General features: G+C 55.8%; 1 protein-coding gene across 1 annotated transcript in view; it reads right to left on the bottom strand.

The window, feature by feature from the left end:
* Positions 1-15,436, bottom strand: part of LOC112103250 (enhancer of mRNA-decapping protein 4) — a 56,649-nt gene that overhangs the window by 13,167 nt on the left and 28,046 nt on the right. The window contains exons 12-22 of the mRNA XM_026653818.2: positions 13,601-13,781; positions 13,023-13,095; positions 12,321-12,412; positions 11,482-11,678; positions 8,651-8,739; positions 7,460-7,613; positions 5,864-6,327; positions 4,126-4,227; positions 3,154-3,306; positions 1,608-1,644; positions 62-242 (exon numbers count right to left, since the gene is read on the bottom strand). Coding sequence (XP_026509603.1) covers positions 62-242; positions 1,608-1,644; positions 3,154-3,306; positions 4,126-4,227; positions 5,864-6,327; positions 7,460-7,613; positions 8,651-8,739; positions 11,482-11,678; positions 12,321-12,412; positions 13,023-13,095; positions 13,601-13,781 — 1,723 coding nt within the window. The remainder of the gene's footprint in view (positions 1-61; positions 243-1,607; positions 1,645-3,153; positions 3,307-4,125; positions 4,228-5,863; positions 6,328-7,459; positions 7,614-8,650; positions 8,740-11,481; positions 11,679-12,320; positions 12,413-13,022; positions 13,096-13,600; positions 13,782-15,436) is intronic.

Below are 15,436 nucleotides of genomic sequence, written 5' to 3' on the forward strand. Positions count from 1 at the left end.
ACCCCAGAAGGGCCGGCCCCGTGGCACGCTGGCCCCAGGAGGGGCTTGCCAGGAAGGATACGCTCTTGTTCTTGCTGAGAATCAATCACTCGTTCCATGTGACCCATGAGGGAGCTCTGCACAGCATCCAGGTGGTCAGTGAGTCTCTGCATTAGTTCCATCTGGTTCTGTCTCAGCTCCGTGAGCTCCCTCTGTTGGCTCCGCAGCAGAGACATCAGCTCATCCTGGCACTCGGCGGTCACCTGTTCGCAGAAAAGGCAGCCAAATGATACGCTCTGTGCCCACTGGCCACCGCATCGGTACTGTGGTCAGCAGAGAGCTTGAGCCCCTGCTAGGGAAACCCAGGGCCAGTTCACCCATCACTTAAGCCCAGGAGCAAAGCTCAACACAACCAGGATATGATTCAGGGCCAGGCCCAGGCCTCAAGGAAGCCAAGTGGCAAAATTCCCCCCGTCTCCAATAGGATCCGCAGTTTGCCTTTACAGGAGCACACTGACGAGACAGCAAAACACACCAGGCCCCACGGTCCCTCCAGGCGACTCCCTGACCTAAGAGACTGAGCTGGTTGGGAGCGAACCCCACCCAGCCCTTCCCAGGCTGGCTAACGCCAAAGCTTTTGCTCCCCAAAGGTGATGTGCAAACCAGAGCCTAGGCCCCTCGCTGGATCCCTGCAGCTGCCTACAAGACTTCGAGGATGTAGGTCTCCGCTGTCGGAGAAGAGGAAAGCCCCGGGATTTAAACAGCTGACCTCAGGCACTTACGATGGGGCAATGCATTGTTTGGGGGGTGCACCGCCATTCACAGGGCCAGCACCATAGCACTTCCTCTAGCTCAGGAGGGGAAGTGGCTCTGGCCAGCTCCATGCCTGGAGGAAGGGGAAGTTATTTTGGAGAAGTTCTCTGGCCCATATTATCCAGATGGTCAGACTAGATGATCACATTGGTCCCTTCTGACCTTGGAATCTACGGAGGTGCTTCATGCCCATCAGCGGGAGCCAGGCTTTAACCTAGAGGGAAGCCATCTCAAAGGCCAACCCGGCGCTACAGACAGCAGACCCCACTCGAGAGGCTGGCTGAGCCCTCATAGTGTTCCAAGGGCATCCCAATGAGACCTAAAACGTGATCCCAGCACGCCCTCCATTGGACATGGAGGTGCTACCAGCAGAGATAAGGAGCTCTAACAGGCCAGAGCTGCTTTGTCCTAACGGGGCTAGGAATGCCTTGTTTTCCCATTGCTGGTGCACTCAACGTGATTTCTATTCATCTCATGCAGGAGCAAATACCAGAGCCGTGGCTGAGCAGGTTGGATTGGAAAAAGGAGGACCATGTATAAGCGAATCAGATGTGGTAAGCTGCACAGGAAGCCACTGGTTTCACCAAGTCTGGGCACCCCTCTCAGACCATCTGCAAGCCACAGAGCTAAGCAAGTTCTGCAGGGCCTTAGTGAGCAGCGAAGCACAGCTGGCATGCCCTGCCTGCTCACGCAGCACAGGCCCCCGGCTCCGCAACAGACGCTGAGGGAATTGGGACGGGCTTTCCTTTAAGTCATCAGTGAGCTGGCTAACAAGCAAGCAGGTGATGGAGCGTCGGATCCCCACTGGGACTAACCTGGCGATCACATGACCTCGGGGACTGGGTCACATCCCTGGAATGAAAAGAAGAGTTACCATAACCATGTGAATTGCACCCAGCTCGGGGTCAGAGTCTTTCACCAACACTGACTGAGCTGGGTGGGAGCTTTTGATTACTCCTATAACTCTCACCCCCCCACCATCCAGCATCTGTCCCCCTTTTGTCTCGTTCCACCACCAACACAAGAGCACCAGGAGGGTACAGAGTTCATGTTGGTACAGAACTGTATCAAAGCCAAGAATTACCACCCCTAGTGAGTAAGACTCAAGGGACCCCCTACACTGCTCCTCTAGATGGGCTGGTTTGACACAGGGCACCTACTGGGCCTGGCCCTTTGGCCTGAAGGTCACTGGGCTCCCCTGATGTTCACACAGCATGAGCACAGCCTAGGCTGTTCAGCCTTGACTGAATTTGGGGGCAGAGAAGTCATTCCCCTGACTTATCTGCCCAAACATCAAGAGGGCCGTTTTCTCTGTTTCTTATAGAAAAAAATCGGATGCACATTTTGAAGTTCTCAAAGAGTGCCTGTAATGACTATCTGGAGCCACACGCTGCAATATGGACTGAACAAAGAGAACACGGACTTGGTTTGTTAAGCAGGAGAGACCAGTTTGGCTCCTGCAAACCCATGACTCCGTGTTGAGCCAAACCTGGCAGGAGGGAGGCGTGCGCTGGCAGCTCACAGCCTGGATGGCCCACAGGCACTACAGCTGTCTGAAGAGGACTGGGGCATGGGAGGAAAATGGCATTTATCAGCAGAGATTCCTTTTTCGTTGCCTCCTTTTCCTGCAACCAGCAATCTAAAGCCCCAGCCTGTGGTCTGCAGTCACGACATACACAAGGACAGCTCCAAACCACTCCATGGAGCCATATGAAAAGCACAGGAGTAGAAAGCCATTTGAAGAGGTTGCACTGATTTTCCTGTACACAGGACGTAGCACATTGGACTGCGCTACCCGATCACCTCCTCATGGGCTGACCCTTCAGCTGGTCAAGTTTCAGCCAGAGCACATTCATACGCTCAACTTTCAAACACAGACACAGCAGGCAGGTGCCAGACGTTACTGCATGTGGCCACTGTGGTTGGGCCTAGAAGCCACCCAGATCAGAGCTCTGTTATGCTGGGTGCTGGAAAACATTTAGAGAATGACTGTCCTGAAGAAGCCTTCCCCGAAGTGGGGCTCTGCCATGGGGCAGCACAGGAGTAGAAACAAGGCTGTGTACCCCTCCCATCTCATCATAATGAACCTGCCTCCTACAAGTTCTTCTGAAGCCTGTGCTGGCCCTGCAGCCCCACCAGAAGGGCAGGACAGAGCCTGCTCCCATGCCCCTCTGTGATGGCCACTCTGACTGGGCAATGCAGCGCTTTCACCAGGGCTGGCAGGTTACTGCTCACAAAGCTCAGATCCCCATGAGCAGACAGCAGCAGCTCTAGGACACTGCTGGCTAGCTTAGCGGATTTCTCAGATTGTGACCCTGTGCTACCAGTCCCGCAGCTGTCTGCCCTGGAAGCCCAGCGTACCCGTCATCTTTCTTGCCCTTCCGTTTGAGCTTGGGGGAAGCCCGAGGGGACACCTTGGCTTTCCAGTCCTTCACAGGCAGCCTCTGTGCAGATGCTTTGGCACCAAACCCGCCTGATGTAGAAGCCAAACTTGCAACTTCATCATCATGGTCACTGCAAAAGAAGACCAGGGAGAGGAGGTTGCTAGCAGTAGTGGGGAGAGCCACCCTGCCCTACAGCCACCCAGGTCGTCAATCCAGACGAGTCCGCAGGGCCCAGCATGAAGCGCTCCTCCTTGACCCAAGGAACCAGGCTGCTCAGATCAAGATGAAGTATGGCATGATGGGACCTGTAGTCTCTGCATTAGGCCCGGCTGCAGAGGTCTCTGAGTGCTCCCTAGTGTCGAATTCGCTGACTCAGGAGGGGACCAAGCACAGCACACCTCTCAAGCTGAGAAGCTGAAGGTGCCGTAACCCAGTGAGAACCACAACGTGGAGAGACCGAGGGATTCCAGGCAGTAACCGAACTCCGCACTGACGGGGGGCTGACCCTGCCAGGCCTCTGGCTGCAGCTCTCCCATTGAAGGCAGTGAGAATTCGGCATGTAGGATCAGCCCCTGGTGGTGAAGGGCGGGTCGTGACTGGGCAGGATTTTGGAGAGCAAAGCAGTGCCCTACGGTACTCTTGATCTACCTTGCTTTAAATTCAAGGGCTGGGCTCCACCAAACAGTGCCCATTAGTTGGTTTGCACTGATGATTGGACCAAGCGACACGAGCCACGCTCTGTCCACGTTCCCCTGTGCAACCCAGCGAGCACTCTGACCCTGAAGAGCATAACCCAGGTGATAGCATCTTGCGAGCCAGCCCAGCTATCAGGATAGGACTGGTTTCACGGCCTCCCTCGTGCCAGGGCTGGGGGGCAGGAGGCGAAGCAGATGAAGACTTGCCAAGGACAGGGACACAGAGTCCGTGCTGGGGACGCGCGTGCTGGTACCTTTGCTCTGCACTGGCATCCTGGCTGTCATGCTGCAGCAGGTGGTAGCTGTGCCTGTGATAGGAAGAGCTCTTGTGCTTCTCTGCAATGTCATCCCTTGGGCTGGGGGAAAAGGGAAATGCCATCATGAAAACATCTCCCGGCCTGGTTATCTGCTCATTCCACTGCCTGCTGATAGCAGGCTGGGCTCTGAGCCCACACCGCTGGGGGGGTTCACAGAGCCAGTGGGGTCTGACAGCCGGGCCCTGGCATAGTGAGTGTCTGGGGGTCAGATGCTTGGGTGCGATCACACACACCCTTCAGAGCATGGGCGGGTCTGTAGATAAATAATAAAATAATATATGGAGATATACCTATCTCATAGAACTGGAAGGGACCTTGAAAGCTCATCAAGTCCAGTCCCCTGCCTTCACTAGCAGGACCAATTTTTTTGCCCCAGATCCCTAAATGGCCCCCTCAAGGATTGAACTCACAACCTGGAGGATGGGCACATTTTATAACCACCAGTGAACACCACGCTGCTCTCCCCCAGATGCAGGTGGTGCACTACGGTAGAGAGCATCCCCCAGCCGTTGCATTTTCACCTGTCCAGGGGAGTATTTCAGATCCCCAGACTCTGTGCATCAGTGGTAACAGCAAGAGGCTGTTGCCTGGACACTGGCGTGCCTACAGAGTGCAGCAAGTTACAAGGCCTGGAGTCGGGGACTAGGAGAACCAGCCACCCTGGCAAGACTTTTCTAAACTCGCACCCTGGATCCAGACAGCCGACATGTCCGACATGAGAGCAGCGTGGAGGTCCAGGGTGGAAGGATGGCTGTGTCTCCTGTAACTCGGGGGACGTCTCTGGTCTATTAAGGAGCGGTGTTGGCAGGCTGCTGGCCTCGTTCAGAAGGATGGAGGCTGCAGGGCTGGCCCTGGGAGGTGCTGCCTCCCAATCTATGAGAGGCCTGGGGACAAATCAGGACATTCTGCTCCACTCCTGCCAGAGGAGGTAGGATCTGGCCAGTCTCGACATTCCAGACCTGCAGGGAACACCCCCAGCTGCTTGGGCTGGAAGAGTTTGTCTCCAAGACATGGCTACACATAACCCTTCTCTCGGGCTACATCTCTGTGCTTCCCAGCTCAGGCAGATGCGCCCTCCGACCTGCTTCGCCACGTGCATCAATCACAGCTACTCGCTTCAGGGACTAAGTTTGTCTGGCGTCTCTGTTACGGCTGGCTCTGCCGAGCCAGCCCAGTCACAGGTGAGAGACTCGTCAATCTCGTGCACTGGCAGCAGAACTGGCTCCCGAGTGCCCATCAGGTCCCCCCAACAGGGCTGCACAGGTGTTGCCAGGAGCAGAATTTGGCCTGCACAACCTTCATTCTGCTGGTCATGCACAAGATGGAAAGCCCCCAACTTGACTTTGAGAACCCAGGGTAAGTGTGCGGGGCTGGCAGCTAGAAAAAGGGTTAAGGCGCTGAGCTCCTTTGAGCCGCAGCGGGCGAGAAACAGACGCCCCCCTGTTATCCTGGAGTCCCTGTTGCAGAGTAGGGGTGCATGTTAAAACTGCCCTGGAGGTGGGGGACAGTGATGCTGAGCCTACAAAGTCGGGTGCAGAGAGAAGCAGCGTATTGGGGCTCTGAAAGGAGGGACGGCCAAGGCCCTGAAACACCAGTTTTCCACCAACGTGCCAACTGGACATGGCTAAGAACGTGCCCCCAAGTAAAGCAGAGCAAAGCTCGCCCAGCCGGTTACCTGTCTGCTATGCTGTTCCTGGTTTCCCTGGTGATGTCGGGGGCCGCTGGCCACGGCTGGCTCACGACGCTGTTGGAAGATGCATTTTCCTGAGTTAAAGCAGTCTCCAGTAACGAGGGTGTGGTCAGCCTGTCCACCTCCACGGGGGCCATGTCGAGGGAGTGCTGGCTGTGCTCGGAGCTGTGCCGGTTCCGCGGGGACAGCAAGTGCAAGGCCGAGGCGGCCGAGGCCATGCTGTCCGCATGGTGGTTGGGCTCCAGCACCTCTGCAGGGAGCCCGGCCGGGGCTGCGGCAAAGCTGCGCTGCAGCGTCTCAGAGGCGATCTCTGGGATGTCCTGGGACATGGCCGTGGAGGCCGAGGAAATGACGTCCGGGGAGCGCTCACGGGTGGGTGAGGCCTGGGCTACCACAAGGGGCTCCACTTCCTGCAGCTCCAGAGCCAGAGGGGGGTTTGCTGGAGTGACCTGACCAATATAAACAAGCCAACGTTCACTGTAATGCAGACACCCAAACCACACAAGCCGTCTCAAGGACCCTCAGCACCTCATGCCAGCCAGCCTTCAGGGCAGAGAGCGGCGAGACCCCCTCCTGGCCTTACTACTGCTGTGCCCCCAGGACAGGGCTGCTGAGGAGCCAGGCAGATGGGGGAGGCCCCCGACATCTGGGCCTGATTGCATTCTGATCCTTTACCGCTCCAGCACCCCTACTACCCGCCAGCACAGACCCAGCTGCCCAGCAGGACAACTCTGTCCTTCCTGTGTGCTGTTAACTCCGTTGGGAGCAGCATTCACTAACCGGGGTCACACTGCACTGAGTCAGGGTTTGCAAACACTTCAGCACATAACACCGCCAGCCCCAGAGGTCCAGGGGACTGCACAGGTGAATCACGTACGTAAGTGCCCGCAGGACCGGGTCTAAGATTTCACGTTTCTCTCACCAAAGAGGCAAGACACACTAGCTAAAGGGGCATCAGCTTAAAACACCTGTTTCCAGTTGAAGATTTCAGACTGATTGTCACAAGTGACATCTAAAGTCTCCAGAACTGAAAGAGATTTGAGGAGATGTTCCTCTTTCCGTTTGTTTTACTGGCTACAATCAATTTCACGGGGTCTTTCCTACAGTCGCAGGGGCAGAAACATTTTAAAAGAGGAACTTCTTGTTGCAGGCCCAAAGCACAGGCAGCAGCAGACTCAGCTCGGATTTCAGTGTAATCCCGCTCAGGAAATGGACAACGTCAGAGCAACCTGTGTTTCCTCTGAGTGTCTGGTAGCTTTCCCTGGGGTGCTTCCTTGACTCCCTTCCACTCAGCGACCAGTCTCCTAGCATGGGGAGTGACTGCTCCTAACGTCGCTGATGATGGAATAAGAAAAGTGACCCTGTGCTAGAGCTGCCCCCATTTTTAAAGCCGTGGCTTTTACGGACAGGCAATCTGCGACGACACGTGCTGACACAGCAGCACCTTCCAGCCAACAACAGGAACCAAACCTGCCAGCCACTCGGATGGGCCAGCCTGGTCACCCTGGTGCATTCCAGCTGGCAGAGGATCATGGAAAGAAAGGGAGAGTTACCATGTGCCAACAGTGCTGGGAGCCTTACCGGGACAGGGGCCTTTGGGGTCAGCTTGTCAGGGAGTCCAGGGATAAGGACCGAATGGTTCCTAGGACTCGTCTGGAGACTGCTGCTACTGCTGCTCAGCGTCAGGCTGGTGTCCAACTGCATCTTTGGGCTCAAAGTCAGGTCCTCAGATGGCCTATACAGGGAGATGGAAAGAGCTGAGCACCAGATTTCGTAGGGTTGGTTCAGGCAGAGCCCCTGAGCTCAGGAACTGCGATTCCTGCTGCTCTTGGTCAATGCAGGAGCGCCTGGCCCCGGTTTACCCAGTGTCCCCCAAGCTCTGTGGTTCCTCCCACCCAACAGGAGACCTTCCCTCGGCATGACCACTCTTCCTAGACTAGGGACTGAACAGAAGAGCTTCACAACCTTGCTAGAGGGAGTCTGTTGGAACTCAGGGGGTCAGATCCTGAGAAGGGATTTGATAGCAGCCTTCAACTACCTGAAGGGGGGTTCCCAAAGAGGATGGAGCTCGGCTGTTCTCAGTGGTGGCAGATGACAGAACAAGGAGCAATGGTCTCAAGTTGCAGTGGGGGAGGTTTAGGTTGGATATTAGGAAAAACTTTTTCACTAGGAGGGTGGTGAAGCACTGGAATGGGTTACCTAGGGAGGTGGTGGAATCTCCTTCCTTAGAGGTTTTTAAGGTCAGGCTTGACAAAGCCTTGGCTGGGATGATTTAGTTGGTGTTTGTCCTGCTTTGAGCAGGGGGTGGGACTAGATGACCTCCTGAGGTCCCTTCCAACCCTAATCTTCTATGATTCTTCTATGATCCTCTAGTCTAGCCCATCTCTGGGGGAGGAGAACAGGACACAGCAGGATTTGTCCTTGCCCAAGCACTGAGGCTTCTATCCTATTATACTCTTCACCACCAGGAAGCTGTGCCTGATGTTCAGTCTAAGTGTCCCTCAGACTCCCAGTAATGCCTCTCTGTCCTTGGGGTCTGCAGCCTTCACTGTTCGCAAACCGCAACACTCCCTCCGGAGGAGCAGGGAGAGCAACCGAGCAGCGGTGCAGTGGGAGAACCTCTCCGAGGCAGGAAACAGAGCAGGCTGCCTCTGCGCCACAGGGAAGGAGGCAGGTTCACTCAGTGCTGCCGTAGAGTGTCTGGAGCGCCAGCCTGCTCTGCAGATGGGGCCCGACTCGGCTGGGAAGGACACGCACTCTGGCTCCACTTACCTGGGCACAGCGGGGTCAGTGACGGAAGCGCTGCTCATGGCTGTGACTGCAGTCAGGGAACTGACGCTGCTTCCCGGCGACATGGCAATCTAGCACAAACACAGATCCATGCTTTGAGAGGAGGCTCTGCCGCTAGACCTCTCCCTGAGCAACTCCTGGCTCCCTCCACAGTCCCACTATGGAGCGTGAAGAAGGTGACAGACTCTCCCAAGATTCCAGATGTGCCTAGGGCACCAGTCAAGGACCGGGCCCCTTCGTGGCCTTTGACAGAACTGGGCATGAGGTTTTGGAGACCCAACTGCGGATCGGATGGAAAGGTCCTTCTGGGAGTTTGCTCCTTTCCTCTCTACTTGCTTTCCCTGCTGCAGAGCACTCACAGGTGGAGTTCGGCAGGGCTCAGCCCTGTCACCCCTCCTGTTCACACACACGCAGCTGCTAGAGGAGAAGGAGATAAGCTGTTCCACTAGGAGGTGCCCAACACTCAGATCTACATCCCCTCGTCCATCCTGGATAGCGTGGTCCCTGGGCTCTCCCCGCACCTGCTACAGGAACAGACCTGGATGGAAGCCAAGTGGCTTGGCCTTGACTTAGATAAGTGCTGCCAACGGGTAGAGAGAAGCATCTAAATGAACTAATGGGGGACTGCTGGTCACCTTCTATGGGATGGGTATGTCTGACCATTGCTGTTACAGTTTCAGTGTGACCAAGGGACATCTTGAGTCCAAGGGGCAGAGGGCAAAAGGGGTGCATAAGGAATCCCCTGGGTCTGGTATTTTCATTCAAGTTCACCAAAGTGTGTCATGTGAGGTCTCTCACAAAACCCTGTCTCACACTGGGCATCAATATTATTGCAAAATGTGTATGGATGGTGTGAGAGGAGTAACGTATGTACACTGAAAATGAAGTTCTTAAAGTCTGTGCCTAAGGACTGGTGATCGGCAAAGGTGAAAAACAGGTTTTCCTCCAGAGAAGAGCTGTTTCTCCATCTATTTCCACGTAGATTAAGTATTGGATGTAAGTTCACTCATAAGTCTGAACCAAATGCTAATGAAGGACCGTGGAATCTTCCAGACAAGAAATTAAGAGGAAGAGGTAACCAGCAGGAGTTACCCTGTTTAGGGGTAGTACAACGAACTTCTGAAACTCTAACTAGGAGAATGGCCACGAGTGGCTTCAGGCCTTGGTTTCAGAACCATTTCAAGCGTCTGCCCAGGTGTAGACAGACAGCTACAAACCTTCCATAAGAGACAGGTTAGAATCCACACTTCTAAAACCAGAACACCGTGGTCGAGCTGCTCAATGTGGCAAGCGGCGCCATGTAGCCATTGTCACACTGGCATCACACCAGCCAGCCCTCGCTGCAGTCTGAGCACTGGGGACAACACGCAGCACCAGCCAGGTCACCCAGTGACATGCACAGCGACCTGGGAACATCTCCAGAGCTTGTGCAGGAAGACAGGGGAGAATGTTATACCTCACTCCTCACAGCCAGCGTTTTGCATCAGCATGAGGCAGTACATCTGGCACCAAGACAAAGCAGCACCCCAAAGTGTCAGTGGGGCACGCTCCAGAGACACCTCACAGACCCATGCTGCAGAGCCACTGGTTCTACACGTGAGGGAGCATTGAGGGGAAGCATCAGATCCAGTCTGTTTCCTCCTGCTGCCCCGGCAAAGCTCTGATACACAGAGACATGGAGGAAACAAACGGTTTTGGATCGCTAAAGACAAGAGGCTGAGCGTAAGAGCCCCACCTTCGCAAACCGAACCACCACTGGGATGACTCCCCACGCTAGGGATGAGAGAGCGGAAAGGCCTATCACGCTGGAGCACGGTCCTGGGGAGTGCTCATTCCCTGGTACGAGAGACGTCGCAGAAGTGAAAGCAAAACCTGAGTCGTCTCACCCAGAAGAAAAGGCACAGAAATTATTCAACTGAACTGTGCGCTCTCCAGTGGCTTCCCAGGCTGCACACATGCCCTCTGTCATGCTCCCTAATGAGGTTGGCCTTGCGGGCACTGCCAAGAGTTGGGGGAGTGACGCTGTGCCAACTGGGGCGCCCTCAGCCATTTAGCAACATGGGGCTTTTCCCTGCTACTTGGCCAGAGAAGAGAGTCTGAAAAATGGGCTTGTTTCTTCAACACACACTAAAGCCTGCTGGGCAATGGTGCAGATTCCCCGGCACCTCTAAAGCAAGCCAGCTCTGCAGACCGAGAGTCCTCTCTGAGCAGCCAGCAGCAATAAAGACAAGCTCTGGGGAGCACAACCAAGCCACTTCAGAGAGGGGCAGCCATTGCACACAGCCCTTGGGAGGGGATCTCCACCCCAGAAGCTAAACCCCACAAAGCCAGAACACGCTGCCACACCGCCAGCTCACTGGTTTGCGGACGGGTCTTGCACCAAAGATGCTCAGGTCCCATCTTCCTGCTGCTCATTGCAGGTCTCTCTCAGCATTAGCTTGGGTCAGCCTGGCATTTTAAGGTGCCACAGCCCACGCTGCTAAGCTCTGGGCTCCCTTCCTCATTACTGTATTTGCATCTCAACCCCGCGAGAAGCAGGAAGTACTGCAGTTTCCTCCCCCAAAAGAAGCCTTGCAGGAAACCTCTGGGATTCAGGTTGTTTGGTCCTAGGAGCCAAGATTTCCTGGTGGACTTTCCATAAGCCAACTGCAAAGGGTAAGAAAAGGCCAAGAGCTCTGAGCGCTTCCTATGGTTTGTACACCAGATTATCTGGACTACCCGAGTTATCACAGTCCAGGTGGGATTCCTCAGCGTGTAAAATCCCAGACCGTCCCCTACATTCCCCACTGGCTCCACCCATCACATCCGGCTACCTGCTGAAGAGATGTGCTTGGGGTCATGAACGCATCTGGGGTCATCAGCTTGGGTTTGGCATCGTTGGAGAGGGCAAGAAAATCCGCTGGCACAGGCAGGTCTGCAATGCGCCGTAAGTCTGGTTGGGAGCCATGGACGGACCCCTTCTCCGATCCCAGCCCTTCTGCGCCCAGGTCAGCCAGGTGGTCTGGAAACGCTTTAGAGAGATACGTACAAATTAACCTTAGAGAGCTTCCAAAGGAGCCAGGCAGGGAGGGTTTTATTCCTACAAAGCACGAGTTATACCACTTCCACCAGTCCAGGCGCCAAAGAACTGAACTGGCAGCCCACGGCTGTCACAGTCAGGGCACGGAAGCAGCCTGATGGAGGAGGAACAGACTCATGGCCTTTGCCAGAGAAGAGGGCGCATGCCAAGGAGGGCATGTGATCCACACGCAAGCTTCCCTGCAAATGGGTTTGAGTGGCACAGCAGCAATACAGGGCAATATACCCACCTGGGGCCAGCCGTCAATCCCTCCTCTGCCCTCCTCACCGAGACCTGTCCTGCCTGAGCGCAGCTTCCCCAGGAGGAAGTCCCAGACCAGCCAGAGGGGGCCCCACAGAGCACACCAAGCACCTTCATCGCTGAACATGCTCTGTGCTCGGCCTCAGCTCTTTAACCTGCCAGGCCTCCCACACCCAGCTCAGCAGTCAGGATGCCCTCGGGGTAACAAAGTCAGGAGCCCACCAAACATCCCTTCCAACCTCGCTGAGGCTGCCAGCAATGATGGAGACACGATGCCGGGAAGCTCAAAGCACCAGATGGTTCTGGCCAGAACCCCCGACTGAAGGGCCTTACCGAAATCTTCATGGGAGCCGTGGGGAGGGATCGGTGCAGCCACATCTGGACTATGAAGAGGTTGGAATCGGATCTGCACATCCTGCAGGGCCCTGTAACGTTCCAAAATGCTGGGTTAGTTCACACATCAGCCACAGAGCCATAAATCGCAGCGATTCCCCTTCCTGGAGCTGGTCCTGGAAAGCGCTTTAGTATTTTCTGCCTATTAAGGACGAAGTGGGAGTCCCCAGTCAGTGCTGCCCCGCCTCAGCTCAGCCCTTCCTGTGCTGACCACACCTGAAAGCTGTCCAGACTCAAGCCCCAGGCAGCCACATGGCAGGTCAGCACTAACCCAGCCAGTCCTGGCCCCCAAGTCAGCAGAAACGTTCAGCTGCTGACACATTGTGCAAAGGCTCACAGCTCGAGAGTCCACAGGAAAAGACACGGGAAGCATTTTAAACGGAGCTAGGAAGAGACCTAGGACCCACTACCCAGTCAGGCCTGAGGCCTCCCAGGCCAAGGATACTCTCCGTGTCGACTGCTCCGGTGGGTTTCATACTGAGGGACAGGACTGGGGGATGTGCGGAAACAGTGGGTGATGACATCCCCCCCGCAAGCAGAGAACAGCTAGTGACCCTGATGGCCAAGGGGGTTTTAGGAAGGAAGGTGCGCACTGGGACGAGCAGGCCAGCTGTCCGAACCACGCCCTATGCATATACTCACTTGGTGTGGACGCAGAAGAGCTTGATCAGCACACCCGCCGCCGATTCCACAGCCCCAGCCCCCTGAGCCCCTTCTGGAAGAGAGACAAGAACTAGGAAGTGGGCTGCAGCATGGGGGGCTGCACATGTCCTTAGGCCTCAAGCTCTCGGGTAGCACAGGCCCTGAGGCGGAGCGCTCCCTTGTGCTCATTCAGATCTCAGTGAAACGGCACTTAAAATCCCCTCGCGCTCTTTCGGACTCTGCCCCTGCTTTAAACAGCCACCTCCTGCCTGTGCGCTCACACCACACAGATCCGTGGGAATGCCCCCTCCGCTTCTCCGAGCGCCATGCCAGAGGGCGAAAGGGAGGCATCTAGAGGGATCCCAGTAGCAGTCACCCAGCGATCCTAAGCCCTGTGCCCTAGCCACGAGCCCATCCTCCTCCCCTCAAATCTGGGCCGCTCTAGGCAGGTCAGTATTGTTCTCCAGCACTGCCAGCTCATCAAGGGAGTTTCTCACTAATATATTCCGGCTGTGTCACCAGGAAGCAGTCCCCAGAGCCTCCTCAGAAACAAGGGTTGGTTGCCCCTCGCCGCTCACCTGTGCTCAGGCTGTCGCTTTCCTCTTCAGCTGGGAGGACCTCCGTGTGCCGCAGCCGGCAGCGGCTCACCACCTGGATGCCGAAGCTCAGGACCGGGTGGGTGAGGAGGAACTCCGAGATGGAGCTGAAGTAAGCTCTGCCCTCCTCCTGGTTCTGCAAAAGCTCCATCACATACAGGACCTGGAAGCAGAGCACCAGAAACACCCTGCAACAACCCAAGTCGCTGGGGCTTTGGCAGCAGACTGCCAGGTGTGGTCAGAGAGTTCTACAAAGAACGCACCACCAGCCTTCCCCTTGTACCCAAGAATAGCTCCCACATGACCTCCCAGAATGCCACACACAGCTTACCAGAGCCAGGCAAAGCTCTTTGGATCCAGGTGGCGCAATGTATGCTGGGAAGTGTAGTCCCCACGAGCTGCCCCTCTCTATTAGAGAGGTACCTGTCTAGGTGTTTGTCACCCATCATCATGGGATCTAGATCTGGCTACAGTATGTCCCATTTTTGCCAATTGCCAATGCAGCATCCCCACTGACGCCTATCGTTAGTGACAAAGTATTAAGTTTTAATTAGCTTAACAAAACCTTAAGTTCCACTATCTAAATTCTGCCTCCTTCCTCCCACCCCAGACGCCTTCAACAAAACGATCAGAGCGCATCCAGGCTTGCTACCCCAGCCCAGGACATCAGGGCTCAAGTCCCGTGTAAGTTACAATTTCATGGACGGCACAGAAATCACCAAATTAGCCCAATACTGTGATTTTTCCAGCAGCGGGGAGGTGGAAGCAGGCAGGTGGGTCGGGGGGGCGGCATGGTGCTATCCTGGGGGGGAGGAGGAAGCATGTCTCACCACATGGCATGGGCCAGCCCAGTTGAGGGTACTCTGCACTGAGCTCTGGCCCAGGCCACACCTAAGGCTTCCTGTCCAGCTGGCATGGGGGAGGGGACAGCACTGACAATGTGGTGATTAGGAGCCCCAGCCCGTCCCGCCCCACAGCAGCCCCCGAGAAGACACCCCGGGAGCAAGACCAGATCAATCCCCCCACTGTAGCCACCCTTGCTGCTGCTTGCACACAAGCAGCTGTGTGCGGAAGCCCTGCCCTGGCAGAGTGATCGGGCTGGGGGGAGGGATCCTGGTCTCAGCTCCTCACCAGCCTGTGCTGTCTCCTCCGGGTTGTGCTGGAGGGTGGGAGGGGGCTCCTAGATGCCACATTGTCAGTGCCACCCTTTTCTCCCTGCCAGCCGGACAGGAAGCAGCAGTGGCAGCCTGGGCACGGAGCTAGCCTGGCCCTGATCCCTGACCCAGCTTGGAGTGGCTGGCACCATGTGATGAGACAACTGACCTGCCACCTCCCCACTGTCCTCCAGAATGGGACCAGCCCACTGACTGCCCACAGGCAGCAGTCTTAGCAGGGATGTCTGCTTCCACCTGGTGGCTGTTGGAAAAATCGCAGCAGTCTGGGGGGCACTCGGCCACCACGATATCCTATGAAACTCGAACATTCACCTGCAAAGCTGCTGAAAGTGTTTTTTAAAAGTCCATGATTGTCACAGGGCCCCAAACTGGACGCATAGAGGGGAAGAAGAGAGCCCCTGTACTGGGCTACAGCAACACCTGGGCTTTCCCACTAGATATCAAGGCCGCCCCAACCACCAGCGTAACAGGCCAGGTCCAGCGAGAACCAACAGACCTCTCAAAGCAAAGCAGTGTCTCTGCTTTGAGATAGCTGTGCTGCTGCCAAGCAGTGGTTACTTGGCATTGCTCTCTCTGTCCTCCTAAAAGCAAGGAGCTTAAACATGAAGGAAAGCCAGTGTCTTTCCCGCCACCCCGTTACAGC

This window comes from Terrapene carolina, unplaced genomic scaffold (assembly GCF_002925995.2).
Source record: "Terrapene carolina triunguis isolate 2854851 unplaced genomic scaffold, T_m_triunguis-2.0 Scaffold165, whole genome shotgun sequence".
NCBI classification, from domain to species: Eukaryota; Metazoa; Chordata; order Testudines; family Emydidae; genus Terrapene; species Terrapene triunguis.